We start from the raw sequence: 16385 nt of genomic DNA, 5'->3' as shown, positions 1-16385 counted from the left end.
ACCAGTGAATCAGCAAGAGAACTGTCTCAGCCCAGTGCAGCTGAACATAAAAAACTTGAGATACGCTTCATGGTATAAAATATTGTAAAATTGCACAAAATTAAAAAGTACAGTGATTGAGTTTAAGATGAGAGACAGACAGATAGATACTGTTTTACTTTACCTGGAGATGATGGTGATAGCAGTTGTTTCTTTTTCTGGCTTGTTTGTGATTCAAGCAGTGCATAGCCAATATACAGAGCCTGAGTCTGTAGCATTGCACTGACTTCATAATTCAGTTGATTTGAAAGGTTGTAACTGTAAGTCCATAAAATGGCAAGAAATTTGAAGAGAACCTCTGAATCTTTTAGATGTACCTTAAATTAAACACAATGGAAAAGAGAAAAAAAAAAAAGAAAAAAGCACTTCTTTAATTTATTTGGCAAACTACTACTGAAAACATTTGATAAACCACCCCACCCACTTCAAAAGAGTACACTGAAAGAGAACTTTGTCTCAGAAAAAGAGAGAAACAGTGTCTTTTGGGAAGAAAAAGTTATTGAGTAAATGCTGCATGTATACACAAGTCCAGATGTTATTTACATATGCATGTGAAAAACCATGAGATGATGTAATAAGGAAACACTACATTTCTCCAAGAAGTCTTCCTTCCAGTTTCTGTATTTAAACACTACCAAATTTTACAGAGCAACCCTTTACTGTGCTACCAGATACAACCAAAACTTTTCGCTTAAACTTTAGGCTCTTGATCTTGTCCTGCAAATCAGTGTTATGTTTTTATCTTTGCCTCCACTAGTACATTTGTGTTTTGTTTTATAACTTTAGTTTTCCATTATTACATTTAATTAGGGTTAAGTAACCCAGCTGAAGCTTACACTTCCATCTCCTCACAGTACTTGAATGCCACAAGCAGAGTTGCATGACTTGTTGACCATTTTTCTCAGTTTTCCATAAAATTAATGTAACCATGAAATAGTTACTGAGTCATAATTCAGAGCAACAAATGCAATAATAATACCTTGAATAAGAGATTCATCAATACTCTGTACTGAAGAGCATCGCTTCCCTCACTAGCTCCACTGACAAGCAGGTCAAACAGCCCCAAAAGGAGGTGCAGGTAGTCTTGGCTATCTTGATTCAGAGATTCAGGATTCCACCAAGATTCCTCTAAAAAATACAGGTTATAATTAAGACACAGCAGGTGCACAGGAACACCCTCAGAAACCAGGAGAAAACAGACATCTCTAGTTAAAAGAGGACAATACATTTGTTTGATTTCATGTTCACAAGTAAGTAATCTTTACAGATGTCAATAACAAAGGAGAAGGTTAGGGAAGCAACATCTCCTTGATTCCAACAACTTCTGAAGGAAAAAAAATTAACTTTCCTTTCTCACTGGTGTTAGTGACAGGTAAAATCTTAACACCTACCTTTTGAAAAGGACAGGGAAGGTTTTAGGCCATTAATGAAGTTTTTCAATAAGAACAGGACCATAGCTGACTCCTCTGCATGAGCAGTCTCATCACTATTGAGCTTTTCTATACATGCACTTAACAAGTCTTTAGGCACCAAAGTTTCCTCTACTGTTTCAATAGACCAACTTAGGGGAGTTTCCTGTGGATGAAAATTGATTTTAATGTATTCTGTCACAATTCCATGCAACAGAAAATGGAAATGTAGCATTAAAATTCAGCAACATTTCATTTCCAACCTCCAAAGAGGTATCCTTATGGAGTGAATTACATTTCTGATTTTACATTGAAACTTGCATATGCAGTTTTAAAACCTATGCTAGCTCTTTCTACCATAATTACAGTGTACATAAATGAGGTAACAGAAGAGTAAAATATCAGTCTGTCTAAAATATCTCTTCAAAAGGATTGGGAATTGCAGTACTTTTGACAGTCAGTTTAACACTTTGATCTAGCTCTGTTCCAGAAAAAGAATTCATGCTTCAGATACTTGCATATACAAAAAAAATCATCACTGGAATAACCTGAGGTCAGAATAAATAATTACCATGTGTCACTATGTGTGTATATGTGAGGGGATGTACACACAGAAACACAGCCCTGCTCAAATGGGTTTCTTACACACAGAAAAAAACCTAGAGCTGTTTCTCAACAAAGTAAGTCAAGAAAACTCCAATGGAAACACACATAAAATATTAGAGTAATCCTTAATGGCACTATTGCCAAGTGTGTGTCTTTGCTCTGAGAAGAAATGAAGGTGAGATTTTTCACTCCAGGTTTCTGAACTTGGTCTTCAGTAAAAACAATTTTAAAAATCTTCTTAATACCGTTTTCAGTACAAAGAAAATACACCCTTCACACTGTTTACATCTTACCTCTGCAGGTTCACAAGTTCTGAGATTCTTAATTTTTTTATCCAAGAAGCGGAAGACTCTGATAGCCACTGGAAAATAATTTGCCTTCATCTGTGTATTGCAGCAGCACTGAACAAGCACTGCACCAATTATATGAGTAGCTACTTTCTGTCTCACACTGTCAGATTCTGTTTCAGCAACAACTATCAGGTCATCAACCTTAGAAAAAAGAGTGGAGCACAACAAAAATCAGTATGACAGTGGGACTTCACTATAACTAAACTGAACATGTAAATGAAAACTGGTGCAATAGAAAAATGGTATTTAGTTTCTATCATAGGTAAAAAGTTACTGTCTGCTGTAATTGTACTCTTTGAAACCTTACAATGCACAAACACCCGTTTCTATGAACTACCCACATGTATACTTGCTTACTCTCTAGAAATTCTTTTTCAGGAAAGTAAAAATTCTTCGAATTTAGTTACATCAATCATTTGTCAAAAAAGGTAATCACTTCTTTTCCTTAAGATAAGGAAGAAATTGGTTTTATATAGATGGTATTGTGGTTTGCTATTTTTATCTATCTATCTATCTACACATCTATATCTGTAAATGGTATATAAATACATACAGGCATATATATAATTAATAGATATAATTTTATATATATATACACACATACATATACATGTATTTGCCTAGCAGCTTGATGATAGCATACTAGTGCCTAGAGCAGCTATGCAAAGTTCTTCTATATGACATTTGTTTGATTACAGTCACCACCTGAAAAGTAAAACTTCTCTAAGGTTAGGTTGACATGGTATACTTACCATTTGCAATAGTAAGGAAGGGTCCCCTGATGTCAAATTTCCAGAAAGTAGCAGAATAATTTTCTCATTGGCCACTCCAACCAACTCTGCAGACGTGGTAGATTTAATTGCCTCTTCAAGAGCTACTCCAGGGAAAAAAAAAATAAAATAATCTAGGTATAAAATTCACATATTAACATACTGGTGGCTCAATAATATTTAGAATCAGTCAGAAACACACGAAACAATTTGTACCTCTTTTCAAAGAGGTTTTTTTTCAAAATCCATTCACAGTTACAGCATGATAGCCTGATAGTGAAAGCCAGCCTCCTTCAATATGTGTTTAGGTTCAGTAAGGATGAACCACAGGTTTTCTCTTATCAAATTAAGTTATAAGGAATGCTTTACCTTCTGGCCAGCCTTTCAGTAGAGGATGCAAGGAGCAGAGATCAGACTCTGACAAACACACAGCCATTTTCCAATCTGCAGATTTTGAATTTGCATTAGTGATTATCATAAAAGGTAACAACTGCATTACTGCTGCATCTAGCAGTTCTTTCTTCTCTTTCAAAATCTCCTCTTTGACTAAAATTTTTACTGCTTGTTCCAAAACCTTGTACCTAAAAGAGAACAAATCATGTTGAAAACACATTACTCAATCACATCAGCAATATTTCTTTGATTTGTTCTCTATTCTCCATGGTGATTTTCTGTATCTAAACAGCAGTAAGAGAAAATAAGGAATTAATGAGAAATGGTAAGAAAATAATTGGACATCTCTCCTGTAACTCAGCATAGACATAGCATAACAAAAAGCATTTGCAGAGAAACAGAGTTTTTAAAGTACTCTTTATAGTTACTTTTAAAAAAATTAATTTCCACAGTAAGAATGTAGACTGAAAAAAAAACACGGACATACCATTTTCCATCCTTTGAAAGATCAGCTTTCTGGAAAATGTTCAAAAGACTTGATACTATTACTTCTGGATCGACTTGTTCCCTGAAAGTCTGAACCATAATCAAGAAAAATGAATGAAAATACAACAATATACAAAACAGTCTACCACATCATAATGGAAAATGCATGTGCTACACCAAGTGGGAACAGAGATCAAACATGATTAACTGCATTCCTGCTGATGTTCATGTCATGAAAATACTATCAGGTGAAAAGATGTAATAAAGCTGCCCAGTATGCCCCCTTGAAATGCTGTAGTATGGAGAATTTATTGAATGTGGAAATGTTTGGTAAAAATGATAAACAATATGCAAACTAAATTAAATAAGAATTACTTAAATAAGAATTAATTAAATAAGAATTACTTTTACTTTACATTCCATCTGGATCACAAAAATAAAAGGCACATTAACAAAAGACACTAAAGTTTAAAGGAGCCCTCACGTGCTTCTATTCCTATTTACTGGTGATCAAGAATGAATGAACACACAAGACCAATTCCACTACTACTAATAATATTTATGGCAGAAGCCATAAAGACAGACTGTTACTCTAGCTGGAAACAATCAGTACAATGCATACCAGAGTCCTATCCAGTAAACCTGAGCTGGAGCTCAGGACTTTGCCACTATCAACTGACCAAATGACTCACATATGGAAAAACTCAACTGAGCACCTCTCACTGGAGTAATGTCTTGTGACTGCACCACTTTCCATTCAAAAGACAGATAGTGTGGCTTGCCTTTTTATAGAAAAAACATACAGAATAAGCAGGAAGTGTGCCTCAAATAATAATCAAAGATTTAAGTATGCTTCAGTAGCTACATTAAAAAAAAAAAGACAAATTTGATAAATTCACTTTGCCTACACCTTGGTAAGGATCAGGTAGCAGAGATCTGGGGAGAATTTGTGAGATGGCAAACAACACAACCCTCCTGAATTTGTGTTGCTTTCACCTGTTAAAGGATAAAAGTAATGCAAAAAGGACACAAAGACAAGACAGACAACTACACAGAATACAATCCAGACACACACACATTCGAGACCAGGTAAAATCTTGCATGCCAAAAGACACACACTTACCTCCAAAGAACTGAGAGCAGACATCACAACATCTCTGTTGTCATCCTTGAGCCGTCCAAAAATTGCTTCTTCTATGAAAGCCTGATCAAAACCTTCCTGAAAAAATAAAGGAAAACAGAGACAAAGGGAAAATAAATAATTGGTCTGTAGAACACTTTACAGGCTTTTAATGAAATATCTGAATTCTAGTGTAAGAGAAGTGGTAATATAATCTAAATTAAACCTTATAGGCAGACTAACTTTCAATAACAAAAGAAAGAAAACTAGAAATATTAATTAACTTGGACTTTATGAGAATGTGAGCAGCTTAATCAACAAGAACTATATCCATATGGGGAAATGGTGACAGAAGCCTACTGAAAACACTATGAAAAGCAGTAAGGATGACATAGGCACAGTTTCACACACCACTCATCTTCAACTGGTAAGTCTGGCAAAAACTTTTTGAAGACATTCTATGCTAAGTCAGTTCTGTAAGCGAGAGGTTCAGACACAAACCTTTGAAGTTTCAATAACATCTTTCAAATGCTGAAGAGCCAGGACCCGCACAGCAGGCTGAGGATGATTCAAACTAAGCAGAAGGGAGGTATCAGAGTCTTCCAGAAACTGAAATACAGATTTCACAGTGACCCCATTGCATGTTAAAAATATTTTAAATATACATAAGGATGACGGGAGACATTCTTATGGCAATTTTTTGTATCAGAAGAAAACTTGCATAATCAACACCTAGGAAGATGAACCACAGTACAATGATATTGTATAACTGTTTTAAATTATTACATTTCTTCACTATTGCAGACAGTTTTTGGAAGATAGCTTGAAAAGTACAGTAAGCCACAGACACCCTTATGTCCTAGAAAAGCATTACTCTTATCTAAGGATTCTGAGAAAGCTCTAGTGACAATGTCAGTGTGACAGAGCACAGACAGAAACTGTTAAAAAGGCATCCCTGCTAGTCCAATTGCGTGCACTTATCTCAGGAACCTTAAAAGCTAGAAGAGAGTCATATGCCTTGTTCTGCACGCCTTGTGTTTCTGTTAATCCACTCGTTACTCAGACACAGAATCTGCACCTTTGTTAAATCACTACAAAATTACAGGAAGCGCTTCTTTATGTGGTTTGTCATATTTTCCTAAGTGCTTTCAGTCTTTCAATCATTGCAAACAACAGCCATAATACTAACCAGCTCTTATAATAAATTCCTTGGCCAGATCTGTGGTAGTAATGGTTATTCTGTGTTAGGCTGAGTTTCAATTGCTCTTCAGAAATGGCACAGGAAGAACTCTGTGGTCACTCTATTCTTCCCTGTTACCGATTGCAAACATTCATAAATCAGTGCAAGGAAAAGGACCAAGCCATCTTCTCTCAACAGTGATAAAGTTGTTTCTCAGCTTTCCCAAAACAGACAGAGACATCTCTGGCACTGACAACATCCTTCAGTAAGGTGAGGCCTTGCTGGGCACCACTGTGTCGTCATTATTGACCACTACAGTGTATAGAGTGGCCATGTTTGTAAGAGAAAAAATTATTGGTAGCAATTGGAGCAGGTGGAAATGTATAAATTTTAACCAGGGAAAAAAGCTCACACTTACGAGTCCTTATGATTAAAATAAACTTAAAGGACCTGACAGCTTTTGTTTTACCACAGTTTTGACCAAGCTCCCCCCACAAAATATTTAATCAAGTTAGGGTGGTTTTTTTCTACTTTTTTTTGTGGGAGTGGTAGACAGTTTGTTTACAAGGAGGAATAGAGAGCAGAACTCTGTCAAAAATCAGCCTTCTGACAGTATAACCATACAAGATCTAGGATCCCAATCCTACCTACCTGGTACTTGCCACAGCTTAAAGAAAGAGAAATAAATTGATGAAAAAGATTTTGGTCAGCCTCATCTGTGCAATCTTCCAGGTGCTTCTCCAACACAGAGTCTAAGGCTTTAGGATACCTGCCAAAAGACAAAACCATCAATCCTTTCTGCAGAGGATTACAGAAGAACATGTATTTACAGGAGAAATACAGGAAACCCAGGAAACTGAATGCACATGCATTCATCCAAACCTAATATTTGAAGTGGTTTTGCAAAAGCAATAAACCATTATGTCTTAACAGATCAACGATTTGCAGACCACTAGGAGACATAATGAGCAGAGAAGTTTATGCTACAAAGTAAAGAGCTGTACAAAGCCAGTAGGTGTCTGCATCCATGTATTACAGTGTTAACAAAATATGTAAGGACAATCAGTAAAACAAAATTTAGACAGAGTTTAGGAGTCAGTTACTTCTTCTGTATCTGTTTCAGCAAGACTGTTGTGCTTACTACACCCAATAATCCAAGATCATTGCTGATATCACCACTCTACAGACTGTGGGTCTGTCATAGAAAAATGCAACTTACTTTCTCTCAAGAAGTCTGACAAGAGGAAGGATCTTTTGATTGAGTGCAGCCATTTTGGTGGGATTAGATTCAATCTCTGTACCACGCGAGATAAACTCTTCAAGAAACTTGCTGAAATTACAAACAAAAGGAAAAGCCACCATGTTTTGCACGGTACCTTTTTCATTACTGTTATAAAGCACAGTGCTTAACAGATTAGGATTAATATATATTATTTACTGCAAGTACAGATTTGCCACTGGCCTCAAGTTTCACTCTGTCCCACAAATGCTAAATGAATGGCTCTTGTGGGTTACTGAATGTTTAAATTTCAAAATCCACATCTGGACTTGAACTATGAACTCAGAAAAACATGCTCATATAACGCTAATGCCATAGTCAGGAATTATTTATTATTAAACCAGAAGTGACTGCAGTACTGCATAAGAAAAAGAACCAAAGTCAACTCACGAAGCCAACAGGGAATCTAAATCCTTTTCCAGTGGTATACTCTCAAGAATATTTTGAAGATGCTTGATGTAAATGTCATTTTCTGTCTCCTCAGATTCTTCTTGCTCCTCTAAGGACAATCATAAAAGATGAACTATAGTTAGAGAACAGTCCCCTCATACTGATTAAAGCAAACAGCTTCTACAGGCATCATCCTCTGGTGAACGAAGCCCACAGCTTGAAGACCACAGTGCTCATCCAGTACTAACTCTCTGTGATCCATGAGCAATGCTTTATACCAATGTCATTAAAATGCCAACGCCTGGATTGCTGCCAATAATTTTAAGGATGCTTTGGCATGTTCCAAACCTGCTGCTAAAAGCTGTGCCAGCAACTTCCCTAGAGCATTCCTTGGTGTGAATCTGGACCTTTTTAACAAAACAGCTTTCCCCGTCATGACTCAGCATTAAAATGCCACCGTGCAAACAGACTCTCTAGCACAGACACAGGCTACAACTGCATGCCTGCCAGCCTCACTGCCCCAGACTCTTCCCAGGCACATTTAATTCACTGGGTAAACACAGCTGTCCCCTAATTAAACCACATATAGTATATGCAATCTACCCAAGATGTCATAGTACTACACACACCTTGAAGAAGAAAAAAAAATAGGGAAAATAACCAACCAACCAAACAAACAAAAAAAAAAACCCAAAAAAAACCAAAAAACAAACACACAGAAGGTCAATCAGGTCTTCACAGGTACTGGCACAGTTTCAACGGAAGAAGCAATTACACAGCTGTGACATTTACCACAGTTATCCATCCTTAAGGCTGATCCAAGTTTTACAAAAAATCTGTGCTAACTTACCTGTATCACTTTTCACAATGGTGTGAACAAGGTGAGGCAACAGGTAGCGGAGGAGAGGAGAGATATCATAGCCTGCTGACAGGCCTTGCAAAAATGTTACCAGTTCTGGGGTTTTGCACAGATAATTAAACGGCCTGCACAATTGAAAGGGGGAAAAAAGAACAGTATGTATGCTCATCTGGGTTACAAACACTTTCAAAACCATACAGACTTCACAAGGATTCAATTTCCAGCATCAGCTAACACCCCCTTGTAAAGAAACACTGAAAAGATTCAAAGGGCTCCACTTAATGCCAGATGTTTATTGCCAAATTTAATATCCAAGAAGAAAAGAGGTTACTGCCAGCCATGTTGAGCACAGCTGCTGCAATGGCACAGTGAACCTACCTACGTTTTTTGCAAAGCTGATAGTAAAAGGAAAAATACTTGTATGAATTACAGGAACAGATATCCTCACACTGCAAGGAGCATATCTGTGCCCAGAAGGAGCAAAAGGGACGAGAAGTAATCGTGCAATGACAGATCCTCTGAGGAGAAGCTATTTCCCTTTCGGCTCACACAAAGCTTCATCTTGTCTCCTTTTACACCCATCTGGCTGGATGCTGCATCATATATCAACCCAACACCTGCACTTTTTAACCTGTGACAGTGTTCATGTATCTGGAAAGTAATCACTCTATATATCACTCAGAAGATTTTTCCTACTGGAATACTCCTCTCTGCCAGCAAGCAAATGCCCTGCAGCATGTGGGACTATGTTCACATGCACGTTACCAGCACAAGCCAACTGTGCCAGATGGGTGGGAACCAACCACATGAGCCTCCAGGAGAACACCTCACCTGAAGTGAGACCAAACACGTAGTGGTATAGAAGCACTTATGCTTCAGGTGTTAAACTACACCAACTCAAAGCCCTTCCATCGAAGGGACAGAACTTCTTTGCACTTTCCAGAAAACTTCTTACTTGACAGGGCTCAGTTTAGCACACGGACATCAACCCCTTACTAAGAGAAGAAAAGAAGCAGAAGGACCAAGGGATGACCAGACTGCACCACTGAGACTCCTCTGCTGCAATGAGCACAAAAATTTTCAAAGTAAGCCAAAGGAACCTGCAAGCCCTTTGAAATGTCAACTACCAAAACTCCTGACAGGGAAGTATCCCTTTAATGATGAAAATATAAAAATTTAAAATTATCAAAGTGCAGTTTGGAATTTTAGAAAGTGGGAAAATCTGATTCATGTAGACTTACTTTTTCCCAAGTTTATCTCCTTTCTGAGTTTGCAGAAGTAGGTTCAAGCAAGCCAGCCCATCCCTGATTAATGAGGGCACTTTCAATAATGTCTTGCTTATCTGTACCATCAAGGAATGCACCAAAGAAGTCTCCACTGTCACTTTTACTGTCATCTGGCAGATTATCATGTATGTTGCAGCTCTGTAATCCTGTACAGAGGATTTCAAACCCTAGAAAAAGAGATAAAGGTGAATTTTCAACACAGAATAACATAAAAGAGTACATTAACATAAAAATAACTTTTTATTCTGACATCCACGGAATCCTACTATGTTCTTTTCCATGTGTTAATGTTTAAGGTGTCTATAAACTAAGCTTTCAAGAAGAAAAAGCTGTCATGCAGGGTCCACAGTTAAAGAAGACACGTTTATTAACTACTGCTCTGTTTGTTGACAAAGCAACAATCGTGGACAAGAGAGGATATTAAACCAGGCTGTTTACCCTGACACCATTTCCTCATGGTTTAGCATGATAAATCTCAAAGCAAAGACATTCTTCAAACTGTATATCCATTTCTCACAGCTCCATTCCTCATGCAGAGTAGAAAACAGTTCCTAAAGTACTCATCTGAGGTGTGAAAAAACATTATTTCCCATGGACCCTCACCTGCCTGAGGTTTCAAATCAGGCTGATTGGTACAGTACGTATCACACAGGGTATCTCTCTAGGATGTTATCTGCAGATGCACATCTGCAGAACACAGTACACTTCATCACACAGGAGGGAAACAGAGCTTCGCCTACCTTTTGGACATAAGGGAGCAGCAGAGAGACCACAGCGTCTGTTATCTTCTCTGCAGCTCCAAGAGCTGACACAATGGTGGAAGCATAAAACACAAGGAGGACTCTCAGTTGAGCTGAGTTGCCGGGACACTCTGAAAAGACCTGGATCACAGAAAAAAATCAGTCGTTCAGACATCAGGGCAAGTGGAAATGCACATATGGGTTCCCTCAAACTGCCAAAATCTTAGAACTCTGGCCTGCAAGAGTTCCAAGCATCCAGCAGCTCCTGCTGGCACAACTGAAGTCATCTCCTCTCACAGCAGCAACCCTTGCCAGAGGTTACTGCTCCTCCTCACAGACACAGCAAATGGAAATGGGTGCCAATGTAGTTAATCAGAATAAGGCAGCCAAAATCACTTGTGATCCTGGTGTACTGCTCAAGACTCAGAGCTGGACAGCCAAGAAGCTAAAAGGTGTTGTGCTTAACACCTCCTTCTACACCTGTGAATAAACCCTGTTACTGTGTCTGCTTTGCTTAGTTTGACAGCAGATGCATCCCAGTTCTCTAAATAACTGGATCTGTCATACATCCTACCCTTCTGAGACTACTGAACTAGCCCTCTATTTGACATGAGCTGAAAAATACAAAAAAATTTGCCCACCTTCTAACATCCTGAATTTCAAATTATCATTAATATTTGAAGATGTGTATTTAAAACACACTCCCAGAAGAGACAAGGAAATTCAGAGCACAGTTAAAGACTAATAGCAGGAATGAGTTTATGGAAGGAATTAAGACACTTATGTAACCTGAGGCAACACAGTAAATAATACAGTATGGCCAAATTGTTCTGTCATGGCTCATTGATTCTCAGTCACTTCTTATAAGAACTTCTGACAGACTGTCATCTTCACAGATTATAATAAAAGAAATCCTCATATTGTCTACTGATAAATGATTTTACTCTTTGATATGCAGTTCAAAATATTAAGAAATAGGACACTACTATAAAAACACAGGGAAGACAAAGTGACAACAAACAATGTTCTAGAATAAATGAACAACCTTCACAGATTTTGCCACCAGCCTGCAGATGAAATCCATGAAGTCCAGGTCTTTGTAGCAGTGTGTAATGACAGTACCCCTTGCCAGTGGGACTCCAGGTTTCTTTACACAGTGAAAAAAAGTAAAATTAGAACACTCAGAGTAAAGTGAAGCACAAAAAGTAAAAATTACTATAATCTTTGTATTAATCCTACTGATGAGTTAACACTGATTAAACTGAAATAAATGGATTTCCACACACTGCTCTAGAATGTTTTGTGTCTACATTAAGACACATGATAGAGAGTATTACATTTAACCTACATGCAAATAAACATAAATTTTAGTAATTGATGTATCTTCCTAGCAGTCGCAAATACTTACACCTTAAAAGCATGTGCTTATCTAAACAAAGAGTAATTACAGTCAAAGCTTTTAATATCAACTTCACATTTAAAGAAAGATAGCAGAAACAACATGTGGGCATCCAGGTTCCTTTCCTGTAATTAAACCTTTCAGTACAGTTCTACAACTAACCACATAAATTGGTGGACCATATTCATAAGCAGAGTAGAAGAGTCAAGATATTATTAAATGAAGTCCTTAAAGGTCCTTCCATCTTGCATTTGTTAAGTACTTTACCCGTATTGGATCCATCCAATGCCACTTATGAGTTGGGCTTTTTATATCTAGAAGTTGAATAACTCTCACAAATAGGTTAGTCTCATGATATGGCAGAACACAACCAATCAAACTGTCTTGATTGTAGAGATGAATGTGAAATCTAAGGAAAAGAACATACATATGTAATTAAAAGGTATCTGTAACCCAAACAGGAAAAAAGACCCCTCCACATTCCTGTCAGAATACCTTGTTTACTTGCTTTTAAGCAAGACCTGACATGGTTGTCATACTGACTCAGATCTATGGTCCACCTATAGTCCAGAAACTCAAGGTAGCCTGTATGTGCTAGAAGAAAAAAATAGTGCTAGCATGTTTTTTCCTCTCACTATCAACAATTTTATGTCCCTGTACAACTTAAAATTACCTTAATTTCTTCTGCACAGATTTCAATATTATACCAGACGTTACAATTATCTAGTATGAATCTCTCAGTACAATACAGTTATAAAAAAATTGTGACTTAAAGAAGTATGTATCAGGAAAATCACACACTCTTTCATGATAAGAAGTACTGCACTTTCTGCATTTGGATAGGTTAATTTATATAAATAAATATAGCATCACAAAATACTTCATTGTTTTTTTTTCATCACACCTTCACAAAACCTTGAAATAAGAATAGTTAGGGTTCATGGTTCAGTGTTAATATCAAAACTTTGCTGTTTTAAAAAGCCCACTTCTAAAAGCACAATATAGAAGTGCCTCTCTATGTGCTCTGTAAGATGCTTAGGCTGGGCAACTCTGGTGAAAGCCAGGCATGGAAGTAATTGCTTTTATACAGAGTACCATGACAGATCAAAATAATCGCAGAAATTTATCAAAAGATAAAAATCTAATTGGCAAAAAAGAGCATCTAGCCCCATAAGGACTAAGTCTAAATGCACATTATTAACATTTTAACCTATTTTCAGAAAGCTAAAGCAAAATTATTCAAAAATTTTCTCACTGGGGAAAAATAAATCTTGCATTTCTAGCCTTATCTATTGACATGTAAGATATTCAGTGGATTACCTCTGAATCAGCCATTCAAGGCACTTCTGGGCTGGCTTAAGCATAAAGTAGGGGGACAGGTGAATGAGGAACAGTGAAATATTCTTATCCAGCTGCTGATTTACTGCTTTCGTCTGAACACTGCGTTCAAGGCCTTTGGATGTGGAACTAAACAAACTGGACTGGAACTCTTCAAATGAAGGATCAATGCCCATCAGCTCTTCTAAGCCAGTGCATCCTGTGGGGAAAAAAATTAAAATGGGAGGAATGCTTTTAACATAACAGTTTTTGTTCTCCAGTCCTACCCACTTACCTGCTCACTGGCATATCCAACTTTTTCGCTGTACTGGTATGTCATCCTCACCAAGCAAACCAAAACAAACAGTAAAGAGGCCTAAGACAAAAACCTTTGAAATACTTAAACTATTTCTCAACTGACAAAGAAAAACAGTACTAGCGACTATCAGCAGAGCCAAACTCTTCTCAGAGATGCATAGTGGAAGGATGGGAGGATAACAGATGCAAGTTTGAACACAGGAAACTCAAACCCAATGTATAGATTTTATTTCTTCTAACAGTGGAATGATCAAATACTGGACCAGAGGTCCAATATTGGATAAGAGACCATAAAAGCTCCATCCTCAAACTCAGCCAAGAAGTTCTAGAGTAACTATTTAAGAAACCAAAAAAACACACTGTGCTGCATCGGAGATATATATCTACAATACTGATACTTAAAATTAAAACAGGATATCAATCATGGTTTTAGAAAACAGCTTTCTTATTCAACAGTATCAAATTCCCAGATAAAATTTTACACAAAAATGGAAAGGGATAAAGTATAAAGAATTTGAAGTGTGCCAACACTGCAAAAGCTACTGCCACTTCACATTATTTGTTACCATAACATTACCCAAGAGCAGGGCATCAGCGTGTTTTCATGAATCAAGAATTCATGTCAGAAGGCACACTGGGAGATTTCCAGTCCCAGGCTCTGCTCAAAGCAGGGTTAAAAGGGTCTCCAAAATAGGACCAGGTTGCTCAGGTTATTATCCTGACAGAGTTTTCAAAAAAGTCACTTTTTCTTTTTACCAAGCACAATCTCCCCAGACAATCTTTTTAACTGCTTGACTGTTCTCACACTGAAAAAACTTTTCCTTCTGTCCAGTTTTAACTCCTATTCTTTCAACTTACTCCCACTATCTCCTGTCCTTCAGCCATACATGCCTGGTGCATCTTCTGGGAACTTCCTCAAAGGTAATGGCAGGCTCCTATGAGACCCATCCAAAGCCTTCTCTTCTCCAGGCGGAATGAGACCAGAGAACTTCCTCTCACCAACTTTCCCTCATTGGGCAAATTCTCCAGACCCTGAGCATCTTGGTGATCCCTGACTCTACCCCTTCACCTTACCCTTACGTGCCCAGAAACGTGCTCGTAGAGGCACTGCTCCCTGGTTTTCCCAAGGACTGGAGTGATGCTGACAAGCCGGCAGCTTTTTGAACTATTCTTTTGGCTTTTTTGTAATACGGGTATGCCTTTCCTATTTATCTTCCTCCATCTGTTTTTTTTTTTGGGAGTTTATAAAACTAGTCAAACTCACCGATGGCAAAAAACGTGTCCCTGTCAATAGTCGCGGCTTCCTTGCAGGTGAAGAGCAGCGATGCCACCTCGCTGCGGTCCAGGAGGCTGGGATCGGTCTGGGGAAGCGCCAGCCGCTTCAGCTGCTCCGCCAAGGACGTCATGGCTCCGCGCTTCGGGGAAAGGAGCCTCCGGAGAAAACTGGGGGAAGAAAACCACAGCAGGCCCGCCGATGAAGCGGCCGCACGCAACCAGCCGCCTCTCCCGGCCCCGGCGCGGCCCCGCTGCCGCTCGGGGCGCGCACGTGTGGCCGGGCCGGGCCCGGCCGGCAGGGAGGGGACAGCGCCCGGCGGTGACGCGTGTCCCTAGCCCTGTCCCGATCCCGGTCCCCGCCACCGACCTGGCTCCCGCCGCTGCCCGCCGGGCCCACGTGCGCTGCGCGCGCCGCTCACCCGGAAGCGGCTGCTCCCGAGGCTCGGGAAGTTCCCGCCCCGGCAGCGAGAGCCCGGCCCGGCCCGGCCCCGGCCGTGCCCCGCCCCGGCAGCGAGAGCCCGGCCCGGCCCGGCCCCGGCCGTGCCCCGCCCCGGCAGCGAGAGCCCGGCCCGGCCCGGCCCCGGCCGTGCCCCGCCCCGGCAGCGAGAGCCCGGCCCGGCCCGGCCCCGGCGGCAAAGGGGCTGGAGCCGCCGGGCGAGAGCTGCGCGGCCACGGCACCCTGGCCTGTGTCAGGAATAGTGCAGCCAGAAGGACCAGGGAAAGCATCGTCAGATGCTGTGTCCAGTTCTGTGCTCTGCAGTGCAAGAAGGACATTGAGGGGCTGCAGCGAATCCAGAGAATGGCTACAGAGCTGGTGAAGGGTCTGGAGCACGAGTCCTGTGAGGAGCAGCGGAGGGAGCTGGGGGTGTTTAGCCTGGAGAAAAGGAGGCTCAGCGGGACGTTGTCCTCTACAACTTTCTGAAAGGAGACTTCCTCCAAGCAACAAGTGACAGGACTAGAGGAAATGGCCTCGAGTTGTGCTTGTTTAGATTGCATATTAAGAAACATTGTTTCACCGTAAGTGTGGTCAGGCATTGGAACTGAAGGGAAGTGATGGAGTCACCATAGAATACACCATAGAATACACGTGGATGTGGGATTTAGGGACATGGTTTAGTGGTGGGCTTGGCAGTGCTGGCTTAGTGGTTGGACACAATGTTCTTAGAGGT

The 16385-nt window shown here is 39.7% G+C and overlaps 1 protein-coding gene across 2 annotated transcripts in view; it reads right to left on the bottom strand.

Moving 5' to 3' along the window:
- The window catches only part of HEATR1 (HEAT repeat containing 1), a 34296-nt gene extending 18891 nt beyond the window's left edge, over positions 1-15405 (bottom strand). The window contains exons 1-19 of one of the 2 annotated variants that reach the window (XM_068185011.1): positions 15206-15405; positions 13627-13843; positions 12574-12715; positions 11953-12054; positions 10908-11048; positions 10123-10334; positions 8873-9006; positions 8023-8131; positions 7573-7683; positions 7005-7122; positions 5675-5782; positions 5177-5272; positions 4055-4143; positions 3544-3755; positions 3157-3278; positions 2348-2545; positions 1431-1614; positions 1019-1167; positions 164-356 (exon numbers count right to left, since the gene is read on the bottom strand). In XM_068185011.1, the coding sequence (XP_068041112.1) occupies positions 164-356; positions 1019-1167; positions 1431-1614; positions 2348-2545; positions 3157-3278; positions 3544-3755; positions 4055-4143; positions 5177-5272; positions 5675-5782; positions 7005-7122; positions 7573-7683; positions 8023-8131; positions 8873-9006; positions 10123-10334; positions 10908-11048; positions 11953-12054; positions 12574-12715; positions 13627-13843; positions 15206-15347 (2779 nt within the window). In that variant the 5' untranslated portion in view covers positions 15348-15405. Of the gene's footprint in view, positions 1-163; positions 357-1018; positions 1168-1430; positions 1615-2347; positions 2546-3156; positions 3279-3543; positions 3756-4054; positions 4144-5168; positions 5273-5674; positions 5783-7004; positions 7123-7572; positions 7684-8022; positions 8132-8872; positions 9007-10122; positions 10335-10907; positions 11049-11952; positions 12055-12573; positions 12716-13626; positions 13844-15205 lie in introns of both variants that reach the window. The other variant, XM_068185010.1, reaches the window with a different exon arrangement.
- Positions 15406-16385: the final 980 nt, after the last annotated feature.

The sequence above is a fragment of the Anomalospiza imberbis genome, chromosome 3 (assembly GCF_031753505.1).
Source record: "Anomalospiza imberbis isolate Cuckoo-Finch-1a 21T00152 chromosome 3, ASM3175350v1, whole genome shotgun sequence".
NCBI lineage: Eukaryota > Metazoa > Chordata > Aves > Passeriformes > Viduidae > Anomalospiza > Anomalospiza imberbis.
The sequence above is the reverse complement of the archived record's forward strand: the minus strand, read 5'-3'. Positions and strand labels throughout refer to the sequence as shown.